The sequence below is a fragment of the Carassius carassius genome, chromosome 18 (genome assembly GCF_963082965.1).
Source record: "Carassius carassius chromosome 18, fCarCar2.1, whole genome shotgun sequence".
Lineage (NCBI taxonomy): Eukaryota > Metazoa > Chordata > Actinopteri > Cypriniformes > Cyprinidae > Carassius > Carassius carassius.
Window position 1 is genome coordinate 23,009,880 of NC_081772.1, and position 15,743 is coordinate 23,025,622.

At 36.7% G+C, this 15,743-nt stretch overlaps 1 protein-coding gene and 1 long non-coding RNA gene across 4 annotated transcripts in view; both read left to right on the forward strand.

Moving 5' to 3' along the window:
* The window catches only part of LOC132092692 (YLP motif-containing protein 1-like), a 28,485-nt gene that overhangs the window by 10,566 nt on the left and 2,176 nt on the right, over positions 1-15,743 (forward strand). For 2 of the 3 annotated variants that reach the window (XM_059499038.1, XM_059499039.1), the window contains exons 18-21: positions 6,277-6,328; positions 7,482-7,606; positions 7,871-8,051; positions 8,387-9,017. The exons of the other annotated variant lie outside the window; for it this stretch is intronic. In XM_059499038.1, the coding sequence (XP_059355021.1) occupies positions 6,277-6,328; positions 7,482-7,606; positions 7,871-8,017 (324 nt within the window). In that variant the 3' untranslated portion in view covers positions 8,018-8,051; positions 8,387-9,017. Of the gene's footprint in view, positions 1-6,276; positions 6,329-7,481; positions 7,607-7,870; positions 8,052-8,386; positions 9,018-15,743 lie in introns of those variants that run through there. 3 annotated transcript variants of the gene reach the window in all.
* LOC132092694 (uncharacterized) lies at positions 10,017-10,310 on the forward strand. The gene is made up of 2 exons (XR_009422246.1): positions 10,017-10,110; positions 10,170-10,310. It is a non-coding gene; the product is annotated as an uncharacterized LOC132092694 (long non-coding RNA).

Here is a 15,743-nt window from a genome sequence, read left to right on the forward strand (position 1 = left end):
CTATTCCTTTAAAACAAGAAAATGTAATGTTTAAAGATGTACTGTTCAAAAGTAATTTTATTTCTGTTACATGTTAAAGCGTACTTTTATTTTGACAGGTTGCCATGAAGTTTCTGTGTGTATACAGTATGATGATGCTAGTTTTCTAAAATGAAATGGTAAAATTCTCATGAAGTAACTCTGACAGCAGCTCTGGAGATTTAGTTTGTGTTCATGCTGTCAGATAGAGGCCGAAAATCACTCGTGCTTCAGTATTTGAGTATTGGGTATTTCAGTATTTACAAACGTAACATTCCATGCTAAAGAGTAAATTATTTTTTTATGAATGGACTCCGTGATCCCGTCTGCGTTTTCATAGAAACAATCCGGCCCTAGAAATGAAACCAAACTTCAGAACATTTCGGATCACCCTGTGTGTTGTTTGAAGGAGCTGCAGGGGTGTCATCATGTCACAGGGTCTCTCTGTAGCGTATGCGCCCAGATGCGTTCTCGGGTGCCGAAATTTAGCAACGATTGATTTAACATGAATCGGTACTCTGTAGTACCGATGCAATACAGTCAGTACCCTTAAAATGAACGAATTCAGTACACAACCCTAGTACCTTTTTTGGACATGTGCCCCTCCCCAAATTAGAATTAAAAACTTTCTTGAAGAGGTGACAGATAAGGTTACAGATGTGGGGCTGAAACCCACCTAAAAGTTTAGAACTGCACCTTGTATAGCGTGCGTAATTATACTGAAACATAAATTTATAACTGGTTTACCTGATTCAGTATGATGGCTGAGCGTGTTTCTGAGATAAGTCAATCTGTTGTGGGATTTCTGACATGGCTAACCGTAAGTCATCTTAAACTGTCAATAAGCGTGACCCACAGGTTGAAAACCCCTGTATAGTTGGAATATTGGAAGAAAGTGAGAAACTCTTACATGAGGCATCAACTTGAACTTTTGAACTTTAACAGTATGATGGTTAGTCTTGGCATTAAAAATTGTAAAGAACAATTGAATTGAATGGTGGCTATATTAGGAAAATTAAGCTTTTCTAAATGTGAACAAAGTTAGCTGTTTTAGTAGTAGAGCATATAAACATTAGTTTTGGGTACATGCAAACTTCAGCAGTTTGACAATTTAGCCCTTTGCTCGTTTATTTTTAAGACAAACAATTTTGTCCATAATTTTTGTACATCCAGCTTTGTAATCCTTTTTGTTCTTTTAAGGCTTGCTAAAATTAAGCTGACACTTTAACTAGCCTTTTTATGCACTGTAAAGTGGAAAGTGTGAGTATTTCAGATAATGGCTTACAGAATGAAGCCCGATTCCAAAATGCAAGATTTTTAATTACCATTACAAATTCCAGCATTTATGATTTTTGATTATTTAGGTTTTTCAAGGTTTGTTTTTTTAGGTTTGATTTTATGATTTTTTAAGTTTGGGTATTTCAGTGCTATTTTCAGTACTCCTTACTTATTACAGGAGCATGCATTATATTTATTTTAAATATTTATAGATTTTAATGAACACCAGGGATATTCCTTCAGAAATAGACCTAATGCAGACACAAAATTTTTAAACAATGTAAACATATCTAGGCTATTTTAGTTCCCCTCACTCCACAACAAATCCTTTCAATTAACAATATTTACAAAAGAACAAGAACTAAAAATATAAGAAGCTACAGCAATATTAACGACAAGCCAAAACTAATTAATTTAGGCTAAAACTAACCTGAAATCAACATTGGGTCTCTCATTCGACACAATCTAATGTTTCCGTATTCGCAATGTATTTGAATGCCAAATTATTATTTATCATGTTCTTCACTCACGTTCCAATATCCACGTAAAACTAAATGTTTTGCATAACATCATGGCTGCACGGTGATAACACTTAATGAAACAGATTTTAATATTTAAACTGAGCTGTGTGTGTGTGTGTTTTTCTTTTCTTTTTTTTGCATGTTTGACTGACTATATTTTATAATTTTTATATTTTACTTTCAACTGTGTGTGTGTGTGTGTGTGTGCATGCATGCTGCACGGCTGCATGCACTTGATTTTTTTTAGGACTCCTTTTAGTCATAAAGATAATCTGAATTGTAAAAGGTTTGCATTTGTGTACATTCACAATAAAAACAAATCTTTGTGCTTTTGTAAAATAAGCCTAAAGAAAAATAGGATGCCGCTTTCTGCCGTCTGGGCTCATTTCGTGCAGCACAAAAATGAACCGAAACTCAGCTACTCGTTGCACCGTTTTTGTTCATTTTCTTAATTTATGATTTAGTAAAAATATATTTCTGGTGTAGGCCTATTTATATTTATATTATATTTATCCATTTATCCATTAAGCTGACGCTTTTATCCAAAGCGACTTACAATTGCTATATATGTCAGAGGTCGCACGCCTCTGGAGCAACTAGGGGTTAAGTGTCTTGCTCAGGGACACATTGGTGTCTCACAGTGGATTCGAACCCGGGTCTCTCACACCAAAGACGTGTGTCTTATCCACTGCGCCAACACCACCCTATTTATTCATTATATTTATATAGGCCTATATAAAGCCTAACTTTGTTTTTCTGTTCATATTTTTAATGGGTCACAGACACCTTTCTAATTTAATTCAATTCTAATTTAAAATAATCTTGTTGGTTAATGGTTAACAATTGGTCGGTTAAGGGAAAAAAAATAACGAAATTAACATCCCTAGTTATGTCAGTAACATCACAGTGCAAAGAATATAGAATAATAGTAACTATAATAAGTAATGCTGTTTATGCATCCGAAAGTCGGACTCCCAAATTTCATTCTAAGAATTATTTTGAGGTTAATATATCAAATGAAATCTGTTCAGCTTCCGGAAAATTCTGGTCTGTTTTCATCTGGGCCTATTTCAGGAATGGGCCTAATGCTGCAGCATCAATAGCACCCACCTTAATCCGGCCCTGGACACATTCTCTTGCAAAAACATGCAGCGTTTGTGAATTCTTTGTTTATGAAAATGGGGGAACAATGACCTGCTGTAAACTATGATGTGATTATGATCTTATGATCCCTCATACAATCATCACTTGATAAATTGATTTGAGTGTTCATATTCCTATCAAAGAGTGTATATGTATGGCTTAAAACTGTCATAATTGGTTGGAAGTTGCAACACCATTTTTTTATTTATTTGTATGTTTATGTATTTTTAGTTATAGTGTATATTAGGGATGTCCCAATCAGGATTTTTATGCCCCTATCCGCATCATGCATTTTTTTTTTTTATTAATGCTCAAGAACAGTATACAAACAGTAATAGAAACATTAACAAATAAAAATGCAAATTTTGACGTAACGCATGTCTTAAGACGTATGCTCCATAACTTAATGCTTTACTGCGCATGCGTGTCTTGCATTATTACTAGCGTGTTTATTACTTTAAAATTAGACCAAATTTTTGTTGTAATTTTTTTTACCAAAAACAAACTACTGTGCTTTCTTAAAATCTCAACAATTAAGAGAATAAGGTAGCCTATCTAGAATTGTTTATAGATCCTATAAACTCTATAAATCATGTATCCTTTTCTTAAAAAAAATACTTAATGGCTGAAATGTGAGGTCTGTCATACTTTAACTTTTTTTCTATGAAGCTTTGCAGCATTGTTTTTATTCATTTATTTTGCATTACATTTGTGCATGTTTCTGTATTGTTTCTTTGGCCATTAAAAAAATGCTGACAGCAGAATCAAACTATATACGTATATAACAATACACATTACACAGAGACTGATGGTAGGGCAGGAGCACAGATATATTCAGTACAGCAGAATGTGTGTAGTCTGCATTAACTGTATTGTACAGTATCTGTATTATACAGTGTTTACCACTGAAAGCGTCTACAATGGGCACACGAGTGTCAGAACTAGACCATGGGGCAATGGCAGATATTTCCCTGGTCTGATGACTCACAGGACTCTGCTCCTGCCATGTGACCCGAGACTGCTCCTCGTGTTCTTTGTTGAAGACACTCCACTTTATGTCCTCTGATTTAGACAAAAACTGAACAATGTTAAAAATAGGGTTTGAAGAAAGGTGTTTACATGGTACACAGTTTTAAAGCAAACTCTGCAACAATGTTATGCATTATCTCTTGCTTGTTGTAAGAAATGCATCTTTAAACTGTGCCTGACATTGGAAAATTCATATAAGGAAAAGCGTTATTTGCTTTGTCTGAAAAAAAGTGCGGTGGAATATAAACAACTGGTAAAAGCCATGTTTTTGATGTAGAATATGAACAGAAAAAAAGTGTGAAAGAAAATATCAAAGACAATCATACATGCTGTATACTACAACACAAGTATTGCTCAGTTCATGTTAGTTAATGCATCAACTAATGGGACGTTATTGTAAACTGAAGGGTGCGTTTAAGTAATTTGGCAGTCTCTGCCATGGTAAGGCCTCGGTTTACAATATCATATGACATACATTATCTTGCTCTCTCTCTTGCGCACACACACACACACACACACACTCTCTCTTTGTGAACATTGTGGTTGCCATGTGAGATAAATCTCTTGCATTTAGTTATTTATAATAGTTATTTATTAGTTATTTACCAGCTCGGGACATCCCTAGTGTATACATTAGTCCTAAATCTAGCTGAAGTCAGACATTTTTTCTTTTAGACTTGGCTCAAGTCTTTGTGGAAGTGTTTTTGACCAAAGCAAGCATATGATCTCTGTACTTTTGTGACATAAATTTTAATCAAAGCATAATAATTGCCGGCAGCCATATCACCCTGGAGCCCAAGACCGGTTTCCCATTGAAGCTAAGCAGGGCTGAGCCTGGTCAGTACCTGGATGGGAGACCTCCTGGGAAAACTAGATTGCTGCTGGAAGAGGTGCTAGTGAGGCCAGCAGGGGGTGCTCACCCTGTGGTCTGTGTGGGTCCTAGCGCCCCAGTGTAGTGATGGGGACACTATACTGTCAACAAGCACCGTCCTTCGGATGAGACGTTAAACCGAGGTCCTGACTCTCTGTGGTCAGTAAAAATCCCAGGATGTCTTTCGAAAAGAGTAGAGGTGTGACCTCGGCATCCTGGCTAAATTCGCCCATTGGCCTCTGACCATCATGGCCTCCTAACAATCCCCATATCTGCTGATTGGCTTCATCACTCTGTCTCCTCTCCACCAGTAAGCTGGTGTGTGGTGGGCGTTCTGGCGCACTATGGCTGCCGTCGCATCATCCAGGTGGATGCTGCACACTGGTGGTGGATGAGGAGAGACCCCCGACAATGTAAAGCGCTTTGAGTGCCTAGAAAAGCGCTATATAAATGTAATGAATTATTATTATTATTAATAAACTTTTTCTGTCATTCTTACAATACAATAACAATTACAATACAATAGGAAATAGAATGCATTGAGACAACACACATTCATGTTTGTGCATTAGTAGCAATGAATTATTTTACCTAGAAAATTGTTAATGTTTGGTCCAAAAAGGTGAAAAAAAAGTTAAGCTCATGTAATACCACAAACATTTAATGTGGACCATGACTCTATACCAAAGTTCTGGGTAATTTTCATGGTTTTTGTGAAAACGACCACTATAATAATGCAATTAATTTACATTTGAGTTAGTTATCCATTTTCAGTTAAGTGAGTTTTAATGTTTTGCACTTTGTCTATAACTGTAATTTAATGTCAATTCTCAATTACAAAAATATTTCTTATTTATATATTTAGCATATGAAAGGAGAGCTTCCTTTTAGGTCAGTGTTTCTCAATCCAAAAATCTAGTGTTGGCTTAATTTCATTAGGCCAGGATTGAGAAATACACCTTAAGGCTGCAAAAAACAATATATAATAATTTCACATTTAAAAGTGGACTCTTGTCACTTTGCCTGTGTTGTGCTGTTGGCTTTTTGTCTGATCCATAGTTACTGAACTGCAAAAATCTGTCTTGCCTTTGTGATTTATAATAATGCATAAAGTTGTCATTTTTGTAGGTATTTGGTTCATATACACTTCATAGTGAATTTAAATATGCATGCAATTCTGTGTTCAATAGACATTTTCTCATCCTGAGTAAGGACTGTTCGTCAGTTGCTGAGAGCTCGTTGTTGCCTCTGTGACTTATTATCTCTTTTTCAAGCTTTTTCTCTCATCATCCAAATCATCATCATCATTGCTCCGCAGTCCCTATTCTGTCCCTGTCCTCCCTCTGTCACGCTGTCTGTCCCCTCTGTCTCTCATCACCTGAGGATTAACCACTGGAGTGTCTCTCTGTAATATAGGGATACCTTCCGAAAAGCAAATGGGAGATGGACACTTCAGAGGCAAAGCTCGGTGGGTATTATTTGAAGTTTTACAAAAATATTCATGGCAATATGTTTTCACTCTATGCTGTTGTTGTCTTTAATATATGGTTATGTATTGTTGTTATCATTAATATAATTGTTTTTAATATTTGGTGTCTTCATATAGAGGTAATCTTTTTCAATACTTTATACTAGGTTGATCCTTCATAAATCGATCTCAAGATCGCACTTTGTAAATGCTAAATCAGGGATAATTAGTTTTTGCATATTAGTGAGGTCAGTAACCACAATTGGACATAAAGCATGTGAACTCTTTTAATAACTGCATGTCCATCTGTGAGAATTGTGTCATCATGTAGGTCTGCTTTAAATCACCTGGAACTATTTGCTCCCAGACAGTTAAAGGAAATAGCTCACCCAAAGAATAAAGATTTAGATACGTTTCTTCATTGGAACTGAATTTGGAATGGGTGCCGTCAGAATGAAGAGTCCAAACAGCATCACAATAATTCACAAGCAATCCTTACAACTCCTTACGTTTTTAACTAAACCATTGCTTCCAGCTAAAATACGAGTCCTGTATCCTTAATATTGATTTCACCAGTAAAAAAAACAATGTTGTCCCTTAGACTTTGTAAAGAAACACTGGACACACATGCATCCAAATTCTTGCGGGTGCTTGTACACTGAACATGTATAACAAATACAAATGTGCGTTTTAGTAGTTTAAACAGTGACAATAATGGTAGTTTTCAAAAACTTGCACTTTGAAACTCTTTTTCAAACGCTTGTTTTCAGGCCCCCAAAATGCTGTTGTCTTGTAAATGAATGGCCAAAATGCATAAAAAGCATAACATATTTTTTAGTGTGTAAATGCCCCTTTTATTGTGATGCTTTTATTAGCTGTTTGGACTTCGATTCTGATGGCAGACGATCCACTGGTGAGCAAGTGAGTTTGTGAGCATCTGAAAGTTTTGTTTAATGGGCTCTAGCTGCGTTAAAAACCGCTTGGAAACCGTGCCTACAATAGACATATGTCTTTGGACAACTATTGATCATAACAGAATAATAGCTTTGATTGTTCTAGTATGTGATTTACTAGGTTTTAGTTGCTTTGACGCAGTTAAGTGTTTATCAGATGTAGAATCGGTGATGACTTTAGATGGTGCATGTTCTTGCAGACAAGCTGGATGGTCTGGCGGGTGGAGGCAAGAGAAAACGAGTAACTGATGTGTCTGGCATGGAAGACTTCCTTCAGCTGCCCGATGACTATGCCAGTCGCATGTCTGAACCTGGAAAAAAGAGGGTAATGTGCTGCACATATTTTATATATTGGCTTTCATTTGCTGTTGTTCAGTTCTTATTTTGAATGTTCCTGAGAACTGCAGATTGAAACTCCTCTTTTGAAAAGGATTGGATTGTTGGTCTGTTGTTTTTTTGTTGTTGTTGTTTGTTGTTGCTGAAAAAGACTCCCCAATTGGTGATCCAATTAGAATTTTCTTTTCTTGCTCAGTTTAGGGAGGGTCATGATTTAAACATTTTGCACTCATTAAACTTGCTGATCCTCCAGGTGCGCTGGGCTGATCTCGAAGAGAAGAAGGACGCCGACAGAAAGCGTGCGATTGGTTTTGTAGTCGGTCAGACAGACTGGGAGAAAATCACGGATGAGAGCGGCCAGCTCGCTCAGAGAGCTCTCAACCGCACCAAGTATTTTTAGGAGATTTTGTAATGACATTTATACAGCATTTATGGTAAGTTTCTAATAATTCAGATCTTTTGATTAGCCAAGACTGTGGATGCAGATAGAAAGCCAGATACATGAGTTTGGATTCCTGTTTTGCTTTTAGAATGTTTTTTTTTTTATCAGCTTACTCATTTACATCTAAAACCGTTTAATTTCAAGATTGTTTTGGGTATAGATTCCAACCAAATTTATTTCAGAAGGAAAAAATGTAAAATTTTAGATTGACTGGGCCTTATTCAGTAACCGTGTTCTTAGTAGTAAATGCGATCCACTGTCGTCATACAAACAGATTTTTTAAATTATCTCTTCATGTCTTTTTAACTAGTCATCATCTTTTTCCAGGTCACCAGTTCATGAAATTTTTCATTTCTGAAGTGTACTGCCTGATGAAGAAAGAGCAACATCTCTTCAGAATCTGGCGCTTAGTTGTTGGCCGATCCTGTAGAACACGCAATGGCCTTGGTGTAATATCTGGTGTTGTGTAAATCTTTTTGTTTTATCCACAATCTTATTTTAATAGTGTAAGCATTATGTGTGGTTTTGTAGCAGTGGTGCATTTGATTGTAGGTGTTACCTTTTCTTTTTTTTTATTCCATAGATCTAATGTTATTGGCCGTAAAAAAGTTATTGTAGTTCACACATGTACACACTCAATAAAGCTTACAAAACAGTCTCAGAAAGAACCCTCATACACTCATTTTTCACTTTAGGTTGCTATTAAAAACTGTCTGTTCAGCTGAATTGTGAAACTTTGGTGGCTAAGCTGTAATTAAAGATTCAAAAGAAACTCTTCAGATTGACGCAAGACACATGACTTGCTTACAAAGTAGTTTACTGGCTTCTCATGTGGCAACATTTTGACTGACAGGTCTGTTCCAGTGGTTGTTAATGGCCTGCTTATTATTTGGTTTGCCAAATAAGTTGCCAGGAAACATGGGCATGAATTTTGCATTAAATACTTATGACTTGTACAGAGTTTGGTACAGACCCAAGCTTTGTGTTGTGAAACCTTCCATTATACATTTTTATTTCTATACTTGTAAAGTATTGTATATTTGTAAAATTCCACTTGTGAGACTAAAAACCATTTCATATCTAAATACTGCAGTTTTAAACATGAGCTTTTTGATATAAAGAGACAATCTGTTCTCCTTATACTAAGGCCCTGTCCACTTGAATGTGGGTATTTTCCAAACTGCAGCTTTTTCTGTGCGGTTTGGCCGTTTGTCCACATGCAAACGCAGCCTCCGGTCACTGAAACAGAGCATTTTTTTAAAACTACTGCCAGGGTCAAGATTTTCAAAAACTCTGGTTGCAGTGTTAATCATGTAGACCGTGATACCGGAGATTTTGGCTTGTGATGTGGAAGCACACACCGGTTATCTCTGACTACTGGCAACATTTTCAGGCTTCTGATTGGCCAACATGGCTTTATGGTTGAGATTATATCGCCACCTGTTGGCTTGGCATGCTCTTGACAGTGCTTCATAGCATGCTTATGCGTTTTCATGACAGAGATTTTTTTTAAATGGAAGGAAAAACTCAGCTTATAAAAATACATGTGGACATGGCCTAAGAAATAAGCTTTATTAATAACAGTTCAATATGCAGCAACAGTAGCTGTTTCTAAGAGTATGTATTGTAACATCAACCTCATTGGTTAAATATGTAATGCATTTGCTAATGTTTTAGTTTTTGCAGTATTATTTGGGTTCTTTAATGAATGCACACTGGGTATTAGTGCACTTGTGTTATCAAGTGGTCCACCCGACCGTGATGTTCATTAAATGCTCATAAAACCACATTCAGCAGTGAAATATGCAAACAAATATGAATGAGATGGCATGAAAGGTAAGTGTGAACATTATGCACAATCCATGATAAATATACAATTTATGAATCTATTTTTTCAGTGTTTTTCAGTCTAACAGTGTTTCCTCCGTATTTATTGGGTGCATTTTTAATTTGAATTTTTTTGTTTTTTTGCCAGTTTGAGGGGCAAAACGTTTCTCATACCTTTCTTCATTGCAACCGTTTTTAGTAAAAGATGATAATAATTAAAGTCTGTGCCTAAAATAAAGGTTATAGAGTATAGCTTTATTTGAAGACCCTGAATGCTGTTCAGGAGTTAATAGGATTACTGTGGTGCTTTTGTTGTCTTTAGAGCTTGATAGTTACTGACTGCTGTCTGTTGTTCAAAAGGAAAACAGTTTTGCAAAGAAGAAAGAATATCATACGGTTTAGAAATAAAGTGTGGGTGTCTTTTGATTCTTGGTAGCTATTCATTGAATGCACACAAAGTTTAACTGCTCCCTCTTGAGTAAAAAACATACACAAAATTAGTATAGTTCATTCTTTTGTTGGGATTTGAGCAATTTGTGGTGTTAATCATTTACAATATACAAAAAAAAGTCCCCAGTCAAAACAATGACTCATTGGTTGGTGACTTAATAGAGAGAGAGAGAATAAATAAAACCTAAACTATGTGTATTGCTACTAACATACTTGTCCTTGAAAGCTGTAATTGTTGATTACATGCCTCTCTAAAACACACAAGAAATTAACACTTTCAAAAGAAAACCTCTCAATGCGCAATTGAATTTACTTATTTAAATGCGTAAATTTAAGCAGATATTAATCAAGATATTACTTTGCAATATTGTTTTCTCATAATGCAGTATACTCTACAGCCTGCATAAATATAATTGTTTGTTTGCTGTCACCAAAAGACATCAGTTCACATGATTTTGTATGAAGTGCTTGTAATACCTTTGTAATACCTAAAAACAGTGCTGGTATTGAATGGTTTTAACAATAAAAACCCAAAGGATAAGCTTTTAAACAAAGTTGGGGACCTTTACATTTTTGAGCAACAATTTTGTGGAAACCATCAGATCAAATAATTGTTTTATGCCAGAAAAAACAAACAAAACCACCAAGCCCTAAGAATGAGGCATGTTCCCCCATTCCCATACAAAGTTGGGAAAATCAAGAAAGTCCATACATTACGACTCCAAACACTGGGTTCTTTAAACCTTCGTGGACTTATCGGAATTGTGTGTGCATTTACATGTTTTTATACCTCACAGATGTGACCGCTATTTGAATGAATTTTATGTATCCTATGCACATTTTCTGAGTGTATTAACTGTCTGTGTATGCTGTCTTTCAAGGTCATACAATACATTTTTGCGAGGGGGGCATGTTAAGATGTCTTCCTAGCAGCCGAAATAACTCAATTTTTAGTTGGAAAAGTGTCATGACTTCTCTCAGTTTTAGCTGAAATTTCACTGTTGTCATTGGCTGCATTTACACTGCAGGTCTTGATGCCCAAATCCGATTTACTGACTAGATCCGATTTTTTTGACGACCTGCTTACATCATCTTTCAAAAGTGACATGTATCCAATTTTTGCATTTACACTATACACTGCTGAAACTACCAAACGTAGACGTTCTGACCCGGAAAAAAGGAAGTAAAACAGCACGAAATACAAAGGATGCAGATGCAAGTAAAATTACCGTATTTTCCGCACTGTAATAATAATCCGGAGCGCCTTATATATGTATCAAGGAGCTCTGTCAAAATGTTGACATTCCCTTTAGCACAGTTCCATCTAGTGGATGCATAACGCAAACCCAGTCAAACGTTTGACTGCAGTATTTTCTATTCTATGCTCCTTATAATCCGGTGCACCCTATATATGAAAACAGTTCTAAAATAGGCCATTCATTGAAGGTGCACCTTATAATCCGGTGTGCCTTATAGTGCGGAAAATACGGTATACTGTGTTTTGCTTTCCGCAATATTTTGAAGTCAACAAAAAAAATCAGCAAAACATTGGTCTCGTACGGCAGAGAAAAAAGGAGAGCCCTTTATTTCTGTAACAACCCTGCATTTTTGCATGCACTGTCTCTTCACCCCAAAGACTTAAAAGACATGAAACCTCCGCATTGCTCCACTGTGTGTATCCTTCGTCCTCCATCGCGCCTTTAATAAGTCATGTGATCTCAGTCGGTGGTGTCCACCTGAGTTGACGTCACTTTTTTTAATGACGTACGACTCGCATTTACTGGGGAATATTCGATTTGCCTGCTTACATGGCACATGCAAATGCACGTATCCGATTCATATCCGATTTATTACCACATATGAATGAGGCCTGAATCCGATCTGAGAAAATCGGAATCGGGTCACTTGAACCATGCAGTGTAAATGGGGCCATTGAGAGGCCTGTAACTCGCTAGTCAAAAAATGGATGGGGTTGTCTCTTTCTTAGTTATTAGTCACACAGTCACCATGGATAACGATCAGCAGGACAAAAGTTTGCATCCGATTTGAGCAGGATAATGGCTTTTTAAAGCTAACTGGTCACCATGCCACAAGAATCTGACCCATTAATATTAAAGTTGTCTTTTAGTTGGCAGAGCCATTGTGAGTTGTTGAGTCTGGTAATACTCCCTGTACAGGTGAGAAAGACCGCAGCATCAGAGGCAGTGTAATACAAGAGGCAGGCCAACCTGATCTCTCGAGAACGTTTTGGTGGATAAGTGGCAAAATTGTATTGATATGACTTTCTTGAATTGATTCATTTTATTATTTTTTTAAATATTAAGATCTTTTAAGAGAAAAAAAAACGTGAATGTTTTGGGGCATTAAAAAAAACATTTTGAAAGCATACGGATAAGATTTATACAAGTTCTCCAGAACTAAAAAAGTTATGAATTGCCATGAATGAGTTGGACACTCTATTGCAGTGAATGGATGAAATTGGAATGCCCAATATTCCTTATATTGTAAAAAGGAAGTCCAATTTTCCAAATAAAAGAGCCAGTTGACGAAGTCATCGCTCGGTTTTGTGTTTTGTAAAACGTATAAAACTTGTTTAATGATGTCAGCGCAGCTGCTTTTAGAAGCTCCAGATCAATTGTTTTTTTTTTCTCAAACAAGAACTATATTGCTATTTATCAAGCGTAAACACCCCCCCCCACACACACACACACCTTCTACTAACTTTTCACGTTACGACTCCGATAGTTAGTGAAGGTCTTGGGACGGTGGATGCTCGTCAACCAGCATTGTCATGAAGTCATTTTCCATCAACTTCAAAGTGGTCAGTTACATGTTTACATCTAGGGAGAGAAAACTTGTGTGGCCACAACCAAAGATTTTTTCGCAACTCATACTTGCAGGGTTCCTACACCAGTCAAGCAGCTTCTTTTGAGTTAAGTGGAAATGCTTACGGATGGCTTCAGGAATTTCAGACACATGTCTCCCACATTTCCACAACCAACTGGGTAAAAATGCTTTGCAGATGAAAGGATAACAGAGGAAATTTGGACTGCAGCCATTCATTTGGCCTGGATATCCAAACATCAAGCCATTTAAGGCTGTTGTTTTTTGTGCTGATTTTGTTCCATATGTTTATATAATTGTTCTTCATATACCACCAAGCTTTGCAGGTGTTAATGGAAACGGTTTAGTCAATCCATGTTTGATCATCATTCTGATCCGATGTAGCCATGAACATTTTGTGAAAATGCCGGTGGTGGCTGGCAACTAAAAAAAAAAAAAAACTGACAAAGAAAGAGTTAAGCATACCTGAACCAGCTAATCAAGGTGTTTGGACTCATTGGTTCTTCCAGGAGAAGGATTGGACACCCCTGAACTAACTAAACATTAGCTACACTTTCAGTGTTCAGGGGCTCAGCTGTGTAGCTTTTGTGCCAATTAGTCCAGAAAGTGGTGGGGTCAAGCTACAAAAACCTACATTGCTGTGTTTCTGTGACATGATTTTAAATCAGCACTCAACACAATTGTTCCTGTAAGTCTCCACCTGGTGCCCAATCCTGTTCCTGGAGTTCTACCTGCTGCTTCTACCTGGAGTTCTAGCCCTATCCAGTGCTTACGAAGAACTCCGTTAGTTGGTTCCAGTGTGTTTGATCAGGGTTTGAGCTGAACTTTGTAAGTAGATAAATCCTCAGGATTGTTCACCCCTAGTCTAATGATGTGATACAAAAATTGTGTCAGTTGAGGGATGAATGTACTCTGAGGCACGAGTCTGCATAATAAAAAAGGTATTACACCAAAAGATTTTCCTTTCATGCTTTTGATTCAAAAAGAGCACCAAAAGAATATTAGATACATTTGTCCCTATTAAAAATAAATGTGTGGCTGTTTTTAATCGTTTTTATATTATTCCTGTGATAAATTATCCTTATACTGACATGTTGCAGCGTCCTTAGTTACCTTAGTTGTTGACTGTCAATGTTCCAAAACGTGTGAGAAAAACACACATTTTCATCTTTTATTTTTCTCATGATCTGCTTTGCATTTTGTCCTTTATTCATGTAGAATAAAAAATCTTCAGTTATATTTTCAGAATATTCTCGTGCCCCTTTTCCCCCTTTCCCTTTTGTAAAGGCTTTTTTTTTTTTTTTTTTAAACACCCTTTTGTGAAGGCCTGCCCAATCCAACTATTAGTAAAATTAATGAATAATAATTTAGCCATAAATAAAATGATCCACATGATGACATTTCACCTGACGATCTCATCTAGGACGATCCCTCACATTAGTAATTTAGCACACTACAAATCCGCAGCTGCCGGTAAGTGGAGTTCCCAGTGGAGTGGTGTGCTTATATACTAATATTAGTTATTATTTTTATACAAGAATGGTGTGAAGAGAGCATGTATAGCTGTTGTAGCCTGTGGAAGAAACGTAAAGCTGGCTGCACACTAGACGATTTTCAAATCTTAAACGATTTTAAAACCATGGGAGACCACAGACATGAAGACGGTTTCAACCAATTTTTCGCCTTATAATCTTCTGAACATGCACACTAGACGATTCAACCAGACCACGAGACCACACACTTGATGATTGTAGGAACGATTTCACAGTGACACGAGATCTCATGAAGACTCACGAGATCAAACGTGACTAGAGAAGAAAAATAAATGGAGGACAATGTTGTCAGCTGACTCTCTGTGCATTCTGTTTCACAGTGAAAAACAAAGTATAAAAAAAGAATATGCGTGATGTTCTCTGCTTTCATGGCATGTTTGTGGCTGCCAAGTTTCAGCTATAGAAGCACACAACATCTGGTAGGTGACGCTTGCTCGCTCGCAGGTATCACGTCAGAGGCAGCCCGATCAAGAGTCGTAAATATCAAACGTGTGATGTTTGTTTTGAGTTTGGAGAAGCTCTGTCTCGATCGGAAGCAGATAAATAATCATAATGACACCAGGGGCCAACAGCCCCCCCCCCCCCCCCTACATTGTTAGGGGATAAAATTGTCCAGTGTGTGGCCAGCCTTAGCTGCAGCAAGGGCCTATCATATTTTTGTACAATATTTTCCCAATGAAAATTTTATGATTGGTTTAAAAATGCAACAGTGAACACCATTTTCACATTTTTATTAAAGAAAAGGCAGAAAATATATTTTATAGCTTCTATACTAAATATGTCAATCAATATTGCATTATTCATATAGTTTAGGCTATTTATTTATTACCTGGAAAAGACTTGAAAAACACATATAAACCATATATTTTTGCCATCGTGTGTTTATCGTCTTCATGTTTCATCAGTAAAATCGCTTCTGCTTTTTATTCAGCACAGCTATAGCCTGATGCTTTTGTCCATTTTAGGGATTTCCTGCACGTCATAAGTGTTATTACTTTTATGAGACTGTT